The 22,586-nt window shown below is 42.2% G+C and overlaps 1 protein-coding gene across 1 annotated transcript; it reads left to right on the top strand.

The window, feature by feature from the left end:
- The first annotated feature begins 448 nt into the window (after positions 1–448).
- On the top strand, positions 449–22,498 carry LOC121570655 (calbindin-like). The gene is made up of 11 exons (XM_041882129.2): positions 449–768; positions 1,268–1,344; positions 11,179–11,253; positions 12,330–12,410; positions 12,553–12,609; positions 16,906–16,983; positions 17,114–17,169; positions 17,277–17,316; positions 17,444–17,497; positions 20,319–20,390; positions 21,533–22,498. The coding sequence occupies exons 1-11, from the start codon at positions 690–692 to the stop codon at positions 21,662–21,664; spliced, it is 801 nt and encodes a 266-aa protein (XP_041738063.2). The 5' UTR covers positions 449–689; the 3' UTR covers positions 21,665–22,498.
- The last annotated feature ends 88 nt before the right edge of the window (positions 22,499–22,586 follow it).

A 22,586-nucleotide genomic window follows, 5' to 3' on the forward strand; every position in this document is an offset into this window, starting at 1 on the left:
ATGTGTGTCCCATTTCCCTGTAAACACACATTATGAGGCAGCAGTCACCAGTCTTCTCTAATGAGTGGCACCACCCTGTACAACAGCCAATGGTGTAAGAGAAAATCTAAATTAACTGTAAAAGTAAGAAACAGAATCCTAAATCTCCATAGTTAGACAGGGAGTTGAGTCAGCCCAACTACCATGGAGGGTCCAATCCAGCAATTAGCATTTGAGAACATCCTTTCTGTCCTTTCTTTTTTATTTGGAAGATAATGTAACTTTGCATAACTCTTTTTTATCCATTTATGGGTTTTATTTCATAGAGAGCGCTTGAATGGCCCTTAAATGCCAGAATAAAGAAGAGAGCAACTTTTACCCTTTTTTCGGATAGCGCGTTTATCTGGAGGGTGAAATGAAAAGCACGAAAAGCGGGTGCTCATTTAAATGCATCTCACATCCCGGTGCCCCCAGGCGCGCGTCAACGTGCTGCTGAGCTCGCGCCATACCTGCGGCGGGAAGAGAGGAGGCGACTTGGGCGTTTGGCTAGTTTCCCAACGTCGGGGAAGGAGGGGCGACAGTGAAAGATTAGCGTGATAGTGCTCCCTTAAATACCGGGCACCGACTGATCAAAGCGTCCCATTCATAGCAGATCCTCCGCCAGTGCAGCTATCTGGTACGCGCTACCGTCCCCAAACCTAACCGGTGACATGGCAAACGCTTACCTGCAAGGAGTGGAGATCTCCGCATCACAGTTCCTGGATATTTTTCACCATTATGATAACGATGGTAATTTATTCCTTAAAATTGTGGATTATTAATGGGGATGGCACTGAAGTAAAACGATTTTGGGGAAGTTTTGCGCCAAAGACCTGCATGGACCATTTGCGCTTTTCGAAAATATGTAGTAGCCTATATTAAATTAAAAAGTCGATTTGGCTGTCAAGACTGATCTTTTCGGGACATTTGTTCTCTCAACTTTATCCATTGACAATTGGATTGACAAATAATCTATTTAAAACCATTAACTACCCTTTTGTCTAACCATTAGGCTATTGCGAAATTATCAATATTTACAAAACTATAAATTACTGGAAAATATTCTTATAATATTGGGATAGGTTTAGGCACTAAAAATGGAAGTTGTGCATTTTTTCAAAGTATGATTCAGTCATACAGCTGTCATGAAACGGCAAATGATGGATTTGATCCTGTGCATAATGTTCTTACACTTAATGTAGGCTACTTTACACATTTATTTGATTGATTTGGTGCTTACTTCTTGCAGGTAATGGATATATTGAAGGGAAGGAGTTGCAGAGTTTTATAAAAGAACTTCAGCAAGCTCGAAAACAGGCAGGACTTGTAAGTAAACTTAATTATTTTAAACTTTTTCAACTTTAAAACTAGAATTTTGAATGAGAAGTTATGCATAATGATCAATGTATTGGCAGTAGGCCTGACAACTAATTGTCTTCTCAAACTGAACTGTACTTAGTTTTTAAATGCTTTAGGTGAATTCACTGTCAGCATGCAGTCAAAGCGTACTAACCTCTTTTGGAGCAAACTAGTGCTCTCAAATTGTATCCTGATGTCGACAGCAGATTGGAGTTGTATTAATAACATGGCTAACTTAGCTAGCTAACATACATTTTGAGAAAACAAGTTATATTTAATGGCAAGCTAGCTAGCATTAGCAACGTTTGGTGGTCAATGAGCCTGAGAAATAGCTAACCAGATGAACTAACAAACAATGTAACAAAAGTATAATTTTGGATTCTAAAAATACTCCATCAACAGGCTCTGCAATCACAGCAAGTACCCCTGGTGCACTATTCCAGTATTTTGCCATTTAAAACATGTATTTTAAAAGAAAACTCAGGTTTGCCCTCACTGGCCTTCATGTGTTTCAAACATTTTACATTTTAGTCATTTAGCAGACTTGAGCTTCTCCGAGGTGTAGTACTTGAGCGCTGCGATTAGTTGCTCAGAATTCTGGGGCGGGGCTTAGCGAAGGGTCAATTGACATTGATTGATACAGTATGACTAGTTATGAGGTGTCAAGTACATGTCTGGTCTACCAATGTTCCATATGTCTTTCCATGCCTAAACGACTTATGGAACAACCCCATATTCCTGTTGCGTCAGATTGATGGGTTGATGGATGTATTTCCCACGTTTCCATCTTGCTCAACTGTCCGCCCCAATGGGAAAGAGCAGTTTTAGGAAATTCTGTTTTCCATTCTGACCTTGATATTTGACACTGGTATGTTTATTTGTGTCTCAACTCAGCGTTTTGGGGTCTGAATTGGATTGAGTCACCCATTCCTCAGTGTCAAACAGCATTGCACTTTCCTACTTTGCATTTTGGAAAGGTTAAACACTTATTTCCCATTCTGTGTACAAGCAATTAGCCAAGCCTCTGTAAAACAAGCCATTTGGCACTCAATCCCAGATTTTTAAACCGGAGTAATTGCTCAAGGTTTGCCAGACACTGAAAAACACCTTTTGATTTACACTATAGGGAGAGAGCATGTTGAGGAGTTGATTATGGAAAATCGCGGCATTTACCATCAATTTAAGTGTCCATTTAATGGTCAGTGAGAAAACACCATTGGAGTGCAATTTGAAGTAGGACTGGAGTTTTTAGCATATCTGACACCACCTTATGCAGAGAGATGCATCTTCCTTTCATACAACATAATCAAGACCTATGTTAGAATATTGCCTACTTTCTACATGTTGCAACGTATTGCCTACTTTCTACGTGTACACTTTGTTCTCCAGTGAGTGTGCAAGGTGGTCTTCTTCCCTAGATGTATCCTCTTGGGCCAGTTTCTCTGAAAGGAAAATTATGAAATGATAATGGTCATATATTTGGAACATATTTGGTGGTGTGACACTGGGATTTACAGATTTTTTTTATTTTTTTTGGACATCATCTCAGGATATGGTTCACATTGTTCTTGAAGCAATGCATTGCTTTTATTGATTGTTTTGGAGATTAAATGCTAATGTAATAATCTACCTAATTTGAGTCCTACTGTGTTAACAGTGCATTCAAAAAGTATTCAGACCCCTTGACTTTTTCACATTTTGTTACGTTACAGCCTTTTTTTTATCCTCATCAATCTACACACAATACCACATAATGACAAAGCGAAAACAGGATTTTAGACATTTTTGTAAATGTATTAAAACTAAAAAACAGAAATACCTTATTTACATAAGTATTCAGACCCTTTGCTATGAGACCCGAAATTGAGCTCAGGTGCATCCTGTTTCAATTGATCATCCATGAGATTTTTCTACAACTTGATTGGATTCCACCTGTGGTAAATTCAATTGATTTGACATGATTTGGAAAGGAACACACCTGTCTATATAACTTGCACAGTTGACAGTGCATGTCAGAGCAAAAAACAAGCCATGAGGTCGAAGGAATTGTCCGTAGAGCTCCGAGACAGGATTGTGTCGAGGCACAGATCTGGGGAAGGGTACCAAAAACATTCTGGAGCATTGAAGGTTCCCAAGAGCACAATGGCCTCCATCATTCTTAAATGGAAGAAGTTTGGAACCACCAAGACTCTTCCTAGAGCTGGCTGCCCGGCCAAACTGAGCATTTGAGGGAGAAGGGCCTTGGTCAGGGAGGTGACCAAGAACCCGATGGTCACTCTGACAGAGCTCCAGAGTTCCTCTGTGGAGATCATGGGAGAGCCTTCCAGAAGGACAACCATCTCTGCAGCACTCCACCAATCAGGCCTTTATGGTAGAGTGGCAAGACGGAAGACACTTCTCAGTAAAAAGCACATGACATCCCGCTTGGAGTTTGCCAAAAGGCACCTAAAGGACTATCAGACCATGAGAAACAAGATTTTCTGGTCTGATGAAACCAAGATTTAACTCTTTGGCCTGAATGCCAAGCGTCACATCTGGAGGAAACCTGGCACCATCTCTACGGTGAAGCATGGTGGTGGCAGCATCATGCTGTGTGGATGTTTTTCAGCGGCAGGGACTGGAAGACTAGTCAGGATCGAGGGAAAGATGAACGGAGCAAAGTACAGAGATATCCTTGATGAAAACCTGCTCCAGAGCGCTCAGGACCTCAGACTGGGATGAAGGTTCACCTTCCAACAGGACAACAACCCTAAGCACACAGCTAAGACAATGCAGGAGTGGCTTCGGGGCAAGACTCTGAATGTCCTTGAGTGGCCCAGCCAGAGCCCAGACTTGAACCCGATCGAACATCTCTGGAGAGACCTGAAAATAACTTGCAGCGATGCTCCCCAAAGGCCTGCAGAGAAGAATGAGAGAAAACTCCCCAAAAACAGGTGTGCCAAGCTTGTAGCGTCATACCCAAGAAGATTCGAGGCTGTAATCGCTGCCAAAGGTCCTTCAACAAAGTACTGAGTTAAGGGTCTGAATACTTATGTAAATGTATATTTTACGTTTTTTATTTGTAATAATTTTGCAAACATCTCTAAAAACCTGTTTTTGCTTTGTCATTGTGAGGTATTGTGTGTAGATTGATGAGGGGGAAAAAACAATTTAATCCATTTTAGAATAAGGCTGCAATGTAAACAAAATATGGAAGAAGTCAAGGGGTCTGAAAACTTTCAGAATGCACTGTATATTCCTATTAGAGAAAGGCTCTATAAAACAGACATTAGTCATTACTGAGGTACAGTGAGGGAAAAAAGTATTTGATCCCCTGCTGATTTTGTACGTTTGCCCACTGACAAAGAAATGATCAGTCTATAATTTTAATGGTAGGTTTATTTGAACAGTGACTCTTAAAGGGAGTGCTCCTAATCTCAGTTTGTTACCTGTATAAAAGACACCTGTCCACAGAAGCAATCAATCAATCAGATTCCAAACTCTCCACCATGGCCAAGACCAAAGAGCTCTCCAAGGATGTCAGGAACAAGACTGTAGACCTACACAAGGCTGGAATGGGCTACAAGACCATCGCCAAGCAGTTTGGTGAGAAGGTGACAACAGTTGGTGCGATTATTCGCAAATGGAAGAAACACAAAATAACTGTCAATCTCCCTCGGCCTGGGGCTCCATGCAAGATCTCACCTCGTGGAGTTGCAATGATCATGAGAACGGTGAGGAATCAGCCCAGAACTACACGGGAGGATCTTGTCAATGATCTCAAGGCAGCTGGGACCATAGTCACCAAGAAAACAATTGGTAACACACTACGCCGTGAAGGACTGAAATCCTGCAGCGCCCGCAAGGTCCCCCTGCTCAAGAAAGCACATATACAGGCCCGTCTGAAGTTTGCCAATGAACATCTGAATGATTCAGAGGAGAACTGGGTGAAAGTGTTGTGGTCAGATGAGACCAAAATCGAGCTCTTTGTCATCAACTCAACTCGCCGTGTTTGGAGGAGGAGGAATGCTGCCTATGACCCCAAGAACACCATCCCCACCGTCAAACATGGAGGTGGAAACATTATGCTTTGGGGGTGTTTTTCTGCTAAGGGGACAGGAGAACTTCACTGCATCAAAGGTGAGAACCTCCTTCCCTCAGCCAGGGCATTGAAAATGGGTCGTGGATGGGTATTCCAGCATGACAATGACCCAAAACACACGGCCAAGGCAACAAAGGAGTGTCTCAAGAAGAAGCACATTAAGGTCCTGGAGTGGCCTAGCCAGTCTCCAGACCTTAATACCATAGAAAATCTGTGGAGGGAGCTGAAGGTTCGAGTTGCCAAACATCAGCCTCGAAACCTTAATGACTTGGAGAAGATCTGCAAAGAGGAGTGGGATAAAATCACTCCTGAGATGTGTGCAAACCTGGTGGCCAACTACAAGAAATGTCTGACCTCTGTGATTGCCAACAAGGGTTTTGCCACCAAGTACTAAGTCATGTTTTGCAGAGGGGTCAAATACTTATTTCCCTCATTAAAATGCAAATCAATTTATAACATTTTTGACATGCGTTTTTCTGGATTTTTTTGTTGTTATTCTGTCTCTCACTGTTCAAATAAACATACCATTAAAATTATAGACTGATCATGTCTTTGTCATTGGACAAACGTACAAAATCAGCAGGGGATCAAATACTTTTTTCCCTCACTGTACTTCTGATGTTCTCATAAAAACATATAGTACTAAGGCCTCGATCACACCGATAGCATCATTGCATTTTGGTACACCAGAAGTACATTCATTTCCAATGGAACGCTGTGTTTGCCTTGAATTGCGTTGCAGAGGCAGATGCAGTGCGTTCTGTGTGGCGCATACGTTGGATTTATTGAACGTATGCGTCAAACTGTATGCGTAGACAGCTTGACAGAAATGGTAGCAGAAGGTGAATGTTGAACTTTTGTTGAACACATATCCAAATGATGCTGCGTACCATTTTGTGCAATGATGATGTAGGTGTGATTGAGGCATAAAATACACTAATATTGATATTTTGTCCTTGGATATCAATTTATATTTAATCTAGTTGTTTTTTTAACATCTACAGTGGGGAAAAAAAGTATTTAGTCAGCCACCAATTGTGCAAGTTCTCCCACTTAAAAAGATGAGAGAGGCCTGTAATTTTCATCATAGGTACACGTCAACTATGACAGACAAATTGAGCATTTTTTTTCCAGAAAATCACATTGTAGGATTTTTTATGAATTTATTTGCAAATTATGGTGGAAAATAAGTATTTGGTCACCTACAAACAAGCAAAATTTCTGGCTCTCACAGACCTGTAACTTCTTATTTAAGAGGCTCCTCTGTCCTCCACTCGTTACCTGTATTAATGGCACCTGTTTGAACTTGTTATCAGTATAAAAGACACCTGTCCACAACCTCAAACAGTCACACTCCAAACTCCACTATTGCCAAGACCAAAGAGCTGTCAAAGGACACCAGAAACAAAATTGTAGACCTGCACCAGGCTGGGAAGACTGAATCTGCAATAGGTAAGCAGCTTGGTTTGAAGAAATCAACTGTGGGAGCAATTATTAGGAAATGGAAGACATACAAGACCACTGATAATCTCCCTTGATCTGGGGCTCCACGCAAGATCTCACCCCGTGGGGTCAAAATGATCACAAGAACGGTGAGCAAAAATCCCAGAACCACACGGGGGGACCTAGTGAATGACCTGCAGAGAGCTGGGACCAAAGTAACAAAGCCTACCATCAGTAACACACTACGCCGCCAGGGACTCAAATCCTGCAGTGCCAGACGTGTCCCCCTGCTTAAGCCAGTACATGTCCAGGCCCGTCTGAAGTTTGCTAGAGTGCATTTGGATGATCCAGAAGAGGATTGGGAGAATGTCATATGGTCAGATGAAACCAAAATAGAAATTTTTGGTAAAAACTCAACTCGTCGTGTTTGGAGGACAAAGAATGCTGAGTTGCATCCAAAGAACACCATACCTACTGTGAAGCATGGGGGTGGAAACATCATGCTTTGGGGCTTTTTTTTTCAAAGGGACCAGGACGACTGATCCGTGTAAAGGAAAGAATGAATGGGGCCATGTATCGTGAGATTTTGAGTGAAAACCTCCTTCCATCAGCAAGGGCATTGAAGATGAAACGTGGCTGGGTCTTTCAGCATGACAATGATCCCAAACATACCGCCCGGGCAACGAAGGAGTGGCTTCGTAAGAAGCATTTCAGGGTCCTGGAGTGGACTAGCCAGTCTCCAGATCTCAACCACATTGAAAATCTTTGGAGGGAGTTGAAAGTCTGTGTTGCCCAGCGACAGCCCCAAAACATCACTGCTCTAGAGGAGATCTGCATGGAGGAATGGGCCAAAATACCAGCAACAGTGTGTGAAAACCTTGTGAAGACTTACAGAAAAAGTTTGACCTGTGCCATTGCCAACAAAGGGTATATAACAAAGTATTGAGAAACTTTTGTTATTGACCAAATACTTATTTTCCACCATAATTTGCAAATAAATACATAAAAAATCCTACAATGTGATTTTCTGGAAAAAATGTTCTCAATTTGTCTGTCATAGTTGACGTGTACCTATGATGAAAATTACAGGCCTCTCTCATCTTTTTAAGTGGGAGAACTTGCACAATTGGTGGCTGACTAAATACTTTTTTCCCCCACTGTATCTTACAACTCATTTACTTTTACCATCGACACAATGGGAGTGACAGATCATAGTAAAGGCCATGTCCATATTTTACAGCAATGCTCAATTTGCAGCATAAAGCCTAATTTATACCTTACACAAGTAACCCACACAAGAACGCAATTAACTATGCATGCAATAAAGTCCACTTCAACAGGCTTACCTCAAGGCCATTTAGCAGTGCTACACATCATACAGTATCTACAGTATCACATTGTCACATGTAACACTTCCCAGTCCCAACATAGACAACCTCAAATGGCTGCCTTTAAAGCCCAGTGTGTAGTCAAAAATGTGATTTTCCTGTTTTATATATACAGTGCATTCATAAAGTATTCAGACCCCTTGACATTTTCCACATTTTGTTACGTTACAGCCTTATTCTAAAATTGATTCAATTGATTTTTACCCTCATCAATCTACACACAATACCCCATAATGACGAAGCAAAAACAACTTTTTAGAAATTTTTGCAAATTTATAAGCACCTTTGGCAGCGATTACAGCCTCAAGTCTTCTTGGGTATGACGCTACAACTTGGCACACCTGTATTTGGGGAGTTTCTCCCATTCTTCTCTGCAGATCCTCTCAAGCTCTGTCAGGTTGGATGGGGAGCATCGCTGCGCAGCTATTTTCAGGTCTCTCCAGAGATGTTCGATTGTGTTCAAGTCCGGGTTCTGGCTGGGCCACTCAAGGACCTTCAGAGACTTGTCCCGAAGCCACTCCTGCGTTGTCTTGTATGTGTGCTTAGGGTTGTTGTCCTGTTGGAAGGTGAACCTTTGCCCCAGTCTGAGGTCCTGAGCGCTCAGGAGCAGGTTTTCATCAAGGATCTCTCAGTACTTTGCTCCGTTTATCTTTCCCTCAATCCTTACTAGTCTCCCAGTCCCTGCCACTGAAAAACATCCCCACAGCATGATGCTGCCACCACCATGCTTCACCGTAGCTATGGTGCCAGGTTTCTTCCAGATGTGACGCTTGACCAAAGCGTTCAAGCTTGGTTTCATCAGGCCAGAGAATCTTGTTTCTCATGGTCTGAGAGCCCTTTAGGTGCCTTTTGGCAAACTCCAAGCGGGCTGTCATGTGCCTTTTACTGAGAAGTGGTTTCCGTCTGGCCACTCTACCATAAAGGCCTGATTGGTGGAGTGCTGCAGAGATGGTTGTCCTTCTGGAAGGTTCTCCCATCTCCACAGAGGAACTCTAGAGCTCTGTCAGAGTGACCATCGAGTTCTAGGTCACCTCCCTGACCAAGGCCCTTCTCCCTCGATTGCTCAGTTTGGCCTTGCAGACAGTTCTAGGAAGAGTCTTGGTGGTTCCAAACTTCTACCATTTAAGAATGATGGAGGCCACTGTGTTCTTGGGGACCTTAAATTCTGCAGAAATGTTTGGGTACCCTTCCCCAGATCGACAAAATCCTGTCTCGGAGCTCTACGGACAATTCCTTCAACCTCATGGCTTGGTTTATGCTCTGACATTCACTTTCAACTGTGGGACCTTATATAGACAGGTGTGTGCCTTTCCAAATCATGTCAAATCAATTGAATTTACCACAGGTGGACTCCAATCAACTTGTAGAAACAGCTCAAGGATCATCAATGGAAACAGGATGCACCTGAGCTCAATTTCGAGTCTCATAGCAAAGGGATACTTATGTAAATAAGGTATTTCTGTTTTTTATTTTTGCTAAATTTGCCAACATTTCTAAAAACCTGTTTTTGCTTTGTCATTATGGGGTATTATGTGTAGATTGGTGATGATTTTTGTTTTATTTAATACATTTTTGAATAAGGCTGTAATGTAACAAAATGTGGAAAAAGTCAAGGGGTCTGAATACTTTCTGAATGCACTGTTTCCACACCATGAGGTTGAAATAATACTGTGGAAATTGCTAAGAAGCTATTTTTGTTTCTTTTTGACCATTTTAATGGAAAACAATCACAGTAAGCTACTAAATTGTTACCCATAAATGATTTGATATTGACATAAAAAACGGCTGCATCTTCTATTATAACTTATTTTTGCTTTCTCTTGAGGCACTTCATGTTCTTCTATGAAAGTACCTGACAATATCAGTGCCTCGTCAACTCCATTCAATTACACTGAACGTGTCAGTGGAGATCTCTATCCCCCCCAGGCATTACATCACTGGCTGGCTGGCTGTGCAGCCAGGTCAACTGTGATACAAGTCAGTATTCGACGTCCATCCATGTCTGAGGACGTCGGAAGATGACGTGGAACCGGCCTCTAGGGGCAACAGTGAGAGCTGTTACCTTCAAGTAGGTTTCGGTTTTGCTAGGGCGTTGTGAACGAGGAATGGCAGATGGGCATAGGCATCTGATTGGAAAGGTTGAAAGTTTTAATCCAGCGATAGAAAGTCGTTTTTGATATTGTTGTTTTAAGCCTATCCCAAACCTTAACCCTTACTTTAACCATTCAGAGTTAATGCCTACCCTTAAGAAATTTGAGTAAATGCCTGAACTTAGCCCTAACCTTAAACATTCAGAGTTAATGCCTAAACTTAACCTTAAACACTTTGAAACTTTACTTTTGGAACAACTTCGAAATTTTCCATTTGACAAACATGGATCAAGGTCTAATTCTGACGTGAAACTTTGAGAGCTGGTTGGGCCCCTCCGTACATGCATAATCAACGCATCGCGCGGCCATCTGTATGTGTGCAGCGACATGGACTGACCTGTGCCAAAACTCTATTAGAATTGTGCTCTGATGGGTGAAGATTACAGCACTCGCTCCTAATCTAATTCAGATTGGATAACATGGCCGTCTGCTTGGCATGTTAAATGGTGTTTGTGAGGACACAAGGTATACACGGTCTTTAACCACACCAGGTGCCTACTAAACAGCCTTTCTGGATAATTGAGCAGATTACTGAGCCCTCTCATGTTATCAGTGCTTGTATTTCAAACAACTAAAAGCTTCCCTGCATAAAACATAATTACTTGTTATAAGGATGTGTGAATCCCTATTTAGTTTCGTTGTTAACTAATTATATGTTTATATGTTGAGATTTGAATGGAATTCTCCAAGGCAAAAGCTACTGCAATTAATTTACACTGTACATTTCTCTCTCTCATAGGAGCTTACAGACCAAATGAAGGCTTTTGTACAGGAATATGAGAAAAATACGGATGCCAAAATTGGAATTGTTGAGGTGAGAGTCTACATAAACTCATGATGCAGTATACACACACAGTAGGTTAAGGCCCACCTAGAATTTTGGACTTTCAGGGACACCGGGTCTTAAAACACTGACAGGTTTAGAGGGGGCTTCTCCCTCTATGAAAGGTGTTAAAATATCATTTTAAAAGACAGTCACTTTAGCCATGCAGGGTCAAGGGTATTCATATCTCTGCTATAGATGGATACTCTGAAGCTTTAGCTGAAAGACAGGGTCCAGACAGGGTCATTCAGCTGTACACAAACACACCCACCCAACCGCGCGCACGCACGCACACACACACACACACACACACACACACACACACACACACACACACACACACACACACACACACACACACACACACAATGATTACACACAAATAAATAGAGGTATACACATAATTTGAAAGTGGAAATAACATCTAGTGTGTTTGGAATACGAGATTGCCGTTTAGATTAGATTCCCCAGCAGGATGATGGATGAACAGGAGTCCTGTTTGAAAACACATTTTAGGCATGGGGTGTTTCAATGCCTCCGGATTGGTTAAATTGCAGCTGTCTGATGGCTAGTCTAGTCGGAGTACTCTGAAAGTTTAGGACGGGTCTCAAACCGGATTTACAATGCATTCTCAGCAGCCAGCTGGGTTTGCTCATTGGCAAAAACTGGTAGAATCAATATTGTTTTCACGTTATTTCAACAACAAAAAATGTATATGATGACGTTGAATCAACGTGGAAAACTGATTGGATTTGCAAAAAGTAATCAATGTAAGGGAATTTTGTATTTTTTCCACCCAACTTTAACCTAAATCCAATGACATAGTGAAATGTTTTGTTGATTTCACGTTGAATTCACGTTAGTTGACAACTCAACCAAATGTAAATCAAAACTAGACGTTGAAATGACGTCTGTGCCCAGTGGGTGGTGACTAAACTGTCACAGGGTGCCATTCTTTGCCACTGATCAACTGTTAAAAATAAATGGGATGTTCAACCAATGTAACCATGTTTCAGGACAATACAGTGTGATCTCTTATATCTTTTCCTATTTTCTCTGTGTCACAGCTAGTACAAATATTGCCCACAGAGGAGAACTTCTTGTTATTTTTCCGGCAACAGTTGAAGTCCTGTGCGGAATTTATGCAGGTATTTTTCTATTAACCAAGATGATCTTTTAAAAATGTTTTCAAGTGGCTCATAAATTACATAAATATAGTTTTTAACTGATTTAACTATTCTCTCCTCATTGATGATACAAACCCCTCTTTCACTCATTGTCTCATTCCAGGCTTGGCGATGTTATGATGCAGACCATAGTGGCTACATTGAAGCAGATGAGCTGAAGGTGAGCAATTCCTGCCGGTGTGTGTAGTGCCTCCCAATTTGTGTCTTGATGAACTGTCTCACTGTCCTCTCTATTTCATTAAGGGGATATAGGCTCAAAAGGAGCCTCTGGAGGTCAAGGCTCATCTGGACTGTAACTTGAAATCACTTTTTTATTGTAAATAATTTTGGTAATTGAGCATTTTGTAGGAATCACGGGGGATTTTTATCTTTCTTAACCCCTATACCAAAGTTTCATTCATATACGTTGGCTATAACCTTCCCTAGAGTAGTGTCAAGGAAGTCGTGGAATGATTAAGTTGGATTGATGTGCACTCAGAGTGATAAGAAAGGGGGATCAGAATTCCAGACGTATGCTTGAGGGCCTATGGGTCAGAGGTTAATGTGGGGTCAGAGATCAGACAACCTAGAGTATCTTTCACACCGAGTCGTGCTCAAACTCTTTATGAACTGATTCATGTCTTCACATTAGTATGCATGCCAATACACACATGTATTATAATGTATTTTCATTATCTGGAACAATACATCAGGTACACATAGACACCAAGACCCATACATCCACCCCCCTCCACACACATGCACACCACAACCCTCTTTCAAACCTCAATAACCTCAATTAATAGTTAAAAGACGTTACAGAGTTAGCTTTGCCCATCAGTGGTTTGATAACGATGACACTGTCAACAGCCAAGCACTTTACTGCAAGACTTAAGAGGTAGTTTGGAAGGTGTATCATAGTTAGTTAGTTTTTTTCAGTGTACATGAAAACCATTAAAATATTTAGTTGTACTCAGTGTCATACAGTCAGGTCCAAAATGATTGGCATCATTGATAAAGATGAGAAAAAAAATACTGTATAAAATACTGTATAAAATAATACAAATATTGAGCTATACACTATCTAGAACCTAAAATAATTATTTGGCTGTCCCCATAGGATAACCCTTTGAAGAACCATTTTTTGGTTCCAGGTAGAACCCTTTTGGTTCTATATGGAACCCAAAAGAGTTCTACCTGGAACAAAAAATAATTGCAAACTCCAGGTGTTAACATTTGTTTGATGACATGAAAATATACCTCTTTGGCCACGCACACCAGTGGTGGGTTCGGTGTCGAAAAAAAGATGAATATGCAGAAAATATCCCATACCTACTGTAAAATATGCAGGTGGATCTTTGATGTTATGGGGCTATTTTGCTTCCACTGGTCCTGGGTCCCTTATTAAGGTCAATGTCATCATGAACTTTACCCAGTACCAGGACATTTTAGCCAAAAACCTGGTTTTCTCTGCTAGGAGGCTGAAACTTGGCCACAAGTGGATCTTCCAGCAAGACAATAACCCCAAGCACACATCAAAATCCACAAAGAAATAGTTAGTTGACCACAAAAATCTAAATTTTTCAGTCGCCGGACTTGAACCCTGTTCACAACCTGTGGTTTGAATTGAAGAGGTCCATAAGCACAGATGAAGACTATCATGGATCTGTATGAAGAAATGGTCTAAGATGCCTTCCAATGTGTTCTCCAATCCCATAAAACATTTTTGAAAAAGATTCAGTGCCATTATCCTCACAAAGTGAGGTATTGAAAACAGGGGTGCCAATAAATTTGACCCCTATCTTCTTGTGAAAAAAAATGATTACTTGTTAAACAAAATCTTTCTCTGAGCAACTGTATTAGTATAAAATATAATTTCAGTTTTTGTTGAGCATATAATATACAGTGCCTTCAGAAAGTATTCATACCCCTTGACTTTTCCACATTTTGTTGTGTTACAGCCTGAATTCAAAATTGATTACATAGATTTTTTTCTCTCACCCATCTACACACAACACCCCATAATGACAAAGTGAAAACATGTTTTTAGAAATGTTAGCTAATTTATTGACAATGAAATACAGAAATATCTAATTTACATAAGTATTCACACCCCTGAGTCAATACTTTGTAGAAGCACCTTTGGCGGTGATTACAGCTTTGAGTCGTCTTGGGTATGTCTGTATCAGCTTTGCACATCTGGATTTTGGGATTTTCTCAAATTCTTCCTTGCAGATTTTGGGGAGTGGTGGCGAACAGCAATCTTCAAGTCTTTACACAGATTTTCAATGGGATTCAATGATCTCAGAGTCTTTCACGTGGCTTTTGGCAAACTCCAAGCGTGCTATCATGTGTATTTTTCTCAGGAATGGCTTCCATCTGGCCACTCTACCATAAAGCCCAGATTGGTGAAGTGCTGTAGCGACTGTTGTCTTTATGGCAGGTTCTCCCATCTCAGCCAAAGAACTCTGTAGTTCTGTCAGAGTGGCCATTGGGTTCTTGGTCACCTTCCTGACTAAGATCCTTCTTGCCCGGTTGCTCAGTTTGGTCGGACGGCCGGCTCGAGGCAGAGTCTGGGTAGTTCCATATTCTTTCAATTTCCCAACGATGGCTGTGACTGTGCTCTTGGAAACTTTCAACACTTTAGAAATTGTTTTATACCCTTCCCCAGATATATGCCTCATCACAATTCTATCTCAGAGCTCTACGGACAGTTCCTTGGACTTCATGGTATAGTTTCTGCTCTGACATGCACTGTCAACTGTGCGACCTTTAATAGACAGGTGTGGTTCTTTCTAAATCATGTCCAAACAATTGAATTGGCCACAGGTGGACTCCAATGAAGTTGTAGCGACATCTCAAGGATGATCAAAGGAAATTGGATGCACCTGAGCTCAATTTGGAGTGTCATAGCAAAGGGTTGTGAATACTTACACTACCAGTCCAAAGTTTGGACACACCTACTTATTCAAGGGTTTTTCTTTATTGTAAAAAAATGAAATAACACATATGGAATAATGTAGTAACCAAAAAAGTGTTAAACAAATCAAAATATATTTTATATTTGAGATTCTTCAAATAGCCACCCTTTGCCTTGATGACAGCTTTGCACACTCTTGGCATTCTCTCAACCAGCTTCATGAGGTAGTCACCTGGAATGCATTTCAATTAACAGGTGTGCCTTCTTAAAAGTTAATTTGGGGAATTTATTTCCTTCTTAATGCGATTGAGCCAGTCAGTTGTGTTGTAACAAGGTAGGCGGGGTATACAGAAGATAGCCCTATTTGGGAAAAGACCAAGTCCATATTATGGCAAGAACAGCTCAAATAAGCAAAGAGTAACGACAGTCCATCATTACTTTAAGACATGAAGGTCAGTCAATACAGAACATTTCAAGAACTTTGAAAGTTTCTTCAAGTGCAGTCGCAAAAACCATCAAGCGCTATGATGAAACTGGCTCTCATGAGGACCGCCACAGGAATGGAAGACCCAGAGTTACCTCTGCTGCAGAGGATAAGTTCATTAGAGTTACCAGCCTCAGAAATTGCAGTCCAAATAAATGCTTCACAGAGTTCAAGTAACAGACACATCTCAACATCAACTGTTCAGAGGGGACTGTGTGAATCAGGCCTTCATGGCCGAATTGCTGCAAAGAAACCACTACTAAAGGACACCAGTAAGAAGAAGAGACCTGCTTGGGCCAAGAAACACGAGCAATGGACATTAGACCGGTGGAAATTTGTCCTTTGGTCTGGAGTTCAAATTTGAGATTTTTGGTTCAAACCGCCGTGTCTTTGAGTGAAGGAAAAGCAGCCAACAAGTGCACAGCATATGTGGGAACTCCTTCAAAACTGTTGGAAAAGCATTCCAGGTGAATCTGGTTGAGAGAATGCCAAGAGTGTGCAAAGCTGTCATCAAGGCAAAGGGTGGCTATTTGAAAAATCTCAAATATAAAATGTATTTTGACTTGTTTAACCCTTTTTTTCTTACTACATGATTCCATATGTGTTATTTCATAGTTTTGATGTCGTCACTATTATTCTACAATGTAAAAATAAAGATAATCTCTTGAATGAGTAGGTGTGTCCAAACCTTTGACTGGTACTGTATGTAAATGAGATATTTGTGTATTTCATTTTCAATAAATTTGCTAAACTTTCTAAAAACATGTTTTCACTTTGTCATTATGGGGTATTGTGTTTAGATGGGTGAGAAACATTTTTTTCCATTTAATCAATTTTGAATTCAGGCTGTAACACAACAAAATGTGGAATAAGTCAAGGGGTATGAATACGTTCTGAAGGCACTGTAGCTCAGTATTTGTATTATTTTATACAGTATTTTTTGCTCATCTTTATCAAGGGTGCCAATATTTTTGGACCTGACTGTACCTCCCGGACAGTATTGCATTTAAAATGTGTCTGCTATAGCAGGCGTTGTTGTCAAACTGATCTTTCTGCTTTTGCTTCATTTCCAGAACTTTTTGAAAGATCTGCTTCAGAAGGCTAAGAAACCATATGACGAAAAGAAGCTAGATGAGTATACACATACCACAGTAAGAATCTGGTTTATACTTATGCAGCTGAGAACAGTGTAGCTAAATGGCTACAACAAATAGCTCCATACAGTATAGTCCTTCATTTTCTGTTTTGTGGAGGTTTAATTTGTTCATTTTTCTCTTCCAGCTCAAAATATTCGACTCAAACCATGATGGGAAGTTGTGTTTGGCAGAAATGGCGAGGTCTGCTTATGGAGTTTTGTCCTGTGTGATATGAATGATATATCTGTCTACACATCGTGCTGTATATGACCTGAACACAATTCTTCCAATGTGTTTTTTTTTAACAGGCTGCTACCGGATGAGGAGAACTTTCTACTCAAGTTTCAGGTTGGTGGTTATTCCCAGAGTAAATCCGAGAGGGAATGTGAAAATCAGATTGACCTTCACTCAATTGTCTCCTCTGTCCCCCTCTTTCTCTTTTCCTCCTCCTCTCTCTCCTATCTTTCTGTCACAGAATGTGAAGATGGTGAGAAGAGAGTTCAACAAGATCTTTGAGTTATACGATCAGGTACGTTCCAATAATACATTGTCATTAATACACCCTCTCAAAAAAATACGAATCACTCTCTGTTATGGCTTTTTGAATGTTTCAATGCATCTTAAGACACAGTATGAATGAAGACAGAAAGTGCTTCAGAAAGTGCTAGGCTATGCAATTTCTACTCTCCAGGGATGCACTCCCTCAATCTTTCTCTCTTATCCTCTTTATCTATCTCTCCTTCTCTTTCTTGCTCTCGTTCTCTCCCTGTCTATCTACCCATTTCTCTTCCTATTGCCCTTATTTGTATGCACAATGGATACAGTGCCTGGCCACCCCCTGTCCCCATCACTCTCTCTCTCTTTCTCTCGCTCTCTCGCTCTCTCTCTTCCCCCATCCCCATTTGCCCGACCCCCTCCCTCTCTTTCCTCTGGTCTCTCTCCCCCTATAATGTATGACTGTCTATGGAGCAGGTCGGCCCATTCCTTCTCTCCGGTGGCAGCGCCTGTGATCCATATTGACTGGCAGGTTCATGTTGCGCAGGAAGGCAGGAAGGCGGGCAGACAGGGAGGCTGACAGGCAAACAGACAGGGAGGTGGGCAGACAGACAGACAGACAGACAGACAGACAGACAGACAGACAGACAGACAGACAGGCAGGCAGGCAGGCAGGCAGGCAGGCAGGCAGACAGACAAGGAGGCAGGTAGGCAGGGAGGCAGGTAGGCAGGGAGGCGGGAGGGAGGAGTGCTGGGCCTGGCTGATATGTGACATCCAGGCAGGTAATTGAGGCAGCAAATGACAACACATTCATTAGTTTGCCAGTAGAGCATTACAGGACAATTCATCTGAGTGGCTGGCTGGCTGATCATGCTTTTCCATTTGTTTTAGTCTTCGACCATAGAACCTGGTTTAAAGATTTAGAATGCCAGAAGTGCCAAGACCTACTGTTCCACATGGTTACTGATGATGGCACTCTTGTTGCCAACACAGAGGATTGATTGCTAGACTTTATGGTACAGAATGTCTATTGCCCTGAATGGAGTTGGTCACACACAGAACTCCCCTAAAGTGGATAGGGATATCCTTGTAAAGGTATTACATTTACATTTACGTCATTTAGCAGACGCTCTTATCCAGAGCGACTTACAAATTGATGCATTCACCTTATAGCCAGTGGGATAACCACTTTACAATGTTTTTTTTTTTTTTTTTTTGGGGCGGAGTGGGGTAAGGGGGGATAGGATTACTTTATCCTATCCCAGGTATTCCTTAAAAAGGGGGGGTTTCAAGTGTCTCCAGAAGGTGGTGAGTGATTCCGCTGTCCTGGCGTTGTGAGGGAGCTTGTTCCACCATTGGGGTGCCAGAGCAGCGAACAGTTTTGACTGGGCTGAGCGGGAACTGTGCTTCCGCAGAGGTAGGGGAGCCAGCAGGCCAGAGGTGGATGAACGCAATGCCCTCGTTTGGGTGTAGGGACTGATCAGAGCCTGAAGGTACGGAGGTGCCGTTCCCCTCACAGCTCCGTAGGCAAGCACCATGGTCTTGTAGCAGATGCGAGCTTCAACTGGAAGCCAGTGGAGTGTGCGGAGGAGCGGGGTGACGTGAGAGAACTTGGGAAGGTTGAACACCAGACGGGCTGCGGCATTCTGGATGAGTTGTAGGGGTTCCGTCTTGCCAAGGTTCAGCTTGAGGTGGTGATCCGTCATCCATACTGATATGTCTGCCAGACATGCAGAGATGCGATTCGCCACCTGGTTATCAGAAGGGGGAAAGGAGAAGATTAGTTGTGTGTCGTCTGCGTAGCAATGATAGGAGAGGCCATGTGAGGATATGACAGAGCCAAGTGACTTGGTGTATAGCGAGAATAGGAGAGGGCCTAGAACTGAGCCCTGGGAGATACCAGTGGTGAGAGCACGTGGTGCGGAGACAGCTTCTCGCCACGCCACGCCACTTGGTAGGAGCGACCTGTCAGGTAGGACGCAATCCAAGAGTGAGCCGCGCCGGAGATGCCCAGCTCGGAGAGGGTGGAGAGGAGGATCTGATGGTTCACAGTATCAAAGGCAGCAGACAGGTCTAGAAGGACAAGAGCAGAGGAGAGAGAGTTAGCTTTAGCAGTGCGGAGAGCCTCCGTGACACAGAGAAGAGCAGTCTCAGTTGAATGACCAGTCTTGAAACCTGACTGGTTTGGATCAAGAAGGTCATTCTGAGAGAGATAGCAAGAGAGTTGGCTAAAGACGGCACGCTCAATAGTATCAGCGATGTGGTTATAATATAAGCCAGTACATAGATGACCAAAAACAAACAGTTCAAATTCATGAATAGAAAATATGAGCAAATATCAGAAGGGCCCATGAACAGGTTGTTCAAATATACACATCTGTTCATTAGGCCTATTGTTTTGTTTGTTTACTGCGATCAGGCTTGTGAGATGTAGTGTGGCATCATGTTGACACTGCATACCAAACCAAACCCAAAGGCGGGCTAAATGGTGTGACATTGTGTTTCCTGTGTGTCTCTCTGTCTTTCTCCCTTTCTCTCTCTCTCTCTGTCTCTCTGTCTCTGTGTCTCTGTGTCTCTCTGTCTCTCTGTCTCTGTGTCTCTGTGTCTCTCTGTCTCTCTGTCTCTGTCTCTCTGTCTCTGTCTCTCTGTCTCTGTCTCTCTGTCTCTCTGTCTCTGTCTCTCTGTCTCTGTCTCTCTCTCTCTCTCTCTCTCTCTCTCTCTCTCTCTCTCTCTCTCTCTCTCTCTCTCTCTCTCTCTCTCTCTCTCTCTCTCTCTCTCTCTCTCTCTCTCTCTCTCTCTCTCTCTCTCTCTCTCTCTCTCTCTCTCTCTCTCTCTCTCTCTCTCTCTCTCTCAGGATGAGAATGGCTACATGGATGAGAATGAGCTGGATGCCCTCCTCAAAGACTTGTGTGAGAAGAACAAGAAGGTGGGTTTCCATTCCGATTAATTGATGGAGAAGAACGGAGACTAAGCCTTAACCCACGATAATCGAGAACTGCATAGCAGTTTCATTGTTTTTATTTAGGCGATGTCTGAGGTGTAACTGTGTTGGAGCTGTCAAATCAGCAAGCGGCTCCCGGAGTTATACCTATCGCGGACATTGCCATTGGATGCGCCGAGTCGCATTAGTAATAAACCCATGCAGCCTTGTTACAAGTTCAAACACTGGAATGTGTGCATTAATATACACCTCCATTAGGCTGATATAAATCCTTATTATGTAGTAGAATGATTTTCAATTTGAGCGTCATTATTTCTGTATAGCCTACACTTTCTCGTTCTGTACTTCTAACGCGAGTGGGACGGGTGTGGCTTTGTGACAATGACCACACGACAGCCGCTCACAGATTTGATACTGTAGCTCTAATGCAGTTACACCTCAGACACCGCCAAAACACCAGCTATGCGGGTGGCAGCTATTGCTGGTTAACACTTGATCTGATTGAATCTAGGCCTGAACAGTCCAAACAAATCTTATTTTTCTTCATTCATCTTGACACTTCAAATATCACAGAGGCACTCGTTTGTTGCCAGTGGTGATTTGATTGGCCTGAGGACAATCACAATACTTCTTCAAACAAACTCATAAGAGCATGCTTAGAACTGGACAGATATCCAATATCTCTCTCTCTCTCTCTCTCTCTCTCTCTCTCTCTCTCTCTCTCTCTCTCTCTCTCTCTCTCTCTCTCTCTCTCTCTCTCTCTCTCTCTCTCTCTCTCTCTCTCTCTCTCTCTCTCTCTCTCTCTCTCTCTCTCTCTCTCTCTCTCTCTCTCTCTCTCTCTCTCTCTCTCTCTCTCTCTCTCTCTCTGACAAGAAGGCACAGCAACTGACTTTAAAAATAGTTTTCTGGATGTCAATATGTTAAAGCCATATGTGCATGTAGCGCCTACTCCACTTTTTTTTGTGTAAATATTTTGTGATATGTTTATGAGCTAAGCTTTGGGCCAGCGACCATCTCAAAGCCACGGGGGATTTTGAAATGAAAAAGTAGGGTCAATGTCAAATCTGTAAAAGTCAAGGGTTGAAAATGACAGTTGGATGTCTGCGTCTGTTTCTCGTCTCCGACAGGTGCTGGAAGTCAGCAAAATCCCCACATATAAGACGGCCATTATGGCGCTATCAGACGGGGGCAAGCTGTACAGGACGGAGCTAGCGCTTGTGCTCTGTGCTGAGGACATTTCAGCCCCTGCCCCCTTATAAACCATTCCCCTTTCCCCTTAACCACACCCCCTCCATCCCCTTCCAACCCGCCTCCCTTCCCCTCACTCGTGACGTGTGTAAAGATACTGTAGCTTGGAACTCCAAGGATGTAGGGTGTATTTTTGTTTCAGTTTTTGCTTTTCTTTCAAGAAATCTGTCAATTTGCCAGCGACAGTGTGTGCATAGCTAGGGCACATTATCAAAGACATAGGGTGGCACATACTTTTCAAACCTGTTGTTTCTATACTGTTTGTAAATGTACAGATTTTTGTAACAATGAGATTGATACCACCATTGAAAGTCCCTGTACTTTGTCCTCTCTATGATATATAATCCAAGACTGTAGCCTCTCATTGGCTGAAAGAGAGGGTGTGTCCCCTACTGACCAATGACAACAATGTTTACCATATTGTCAATTAATAGCTCTACACCAAGTAGTCCAACTACTAGTAACAATAACTTATTCTATTAGAATTATATCCCTCCAGTAGCCTAAGCAATACGTTACTAAAATGTTTCTGTAATGTGGTGCATGGAAACGAAAAATAAGGAAATAGCGGAAGAGCAGTTCCGTGATGAGACAATTTTAAGCTATATCGTTTTGCAGTGCATGTTAGTTGCTGAAAGCTAGCTTTGTGTGGAGGTACTACTGAATGGACAAGCACATATCTCGGAGCTGTGTAGCCTAACCCCCGTGACCCCTGACCTGCCCTGTGTATAACGATGGTGCCAGTCTCTGATGTGCTACATGGACCTTTTTTTGCACTGTAAACAATGCCATGCCCCACCAAGCTGGGCACCAGAAACACTGTGTAAGATGTAATAAAAACTTAATTCAACAACTACCTAACATTGCTGTGTTGCTATTTCACTGACGTAGCAGGGAATTGACAATGTCAAGATTGATATGGATGAAACATAA

This window comes from Coregonus clupeaformis, unplaced genomic scaffold (genome assembly GCF_020615455.1).
Source record: "Coregonus clupeaformis isolate EN_2021a unplaced genomic scaffold, ASM2061545v1 scaf0322, whole genome shotgun sequence".
Classification (NCBI taxonomy): domain Eukaryota; kingdom Metazoa; phylum Chordata; class Actinopteri; order Salmoniformes; family Salmonidae; genus Coregonus; species Coregonus clupeaformis.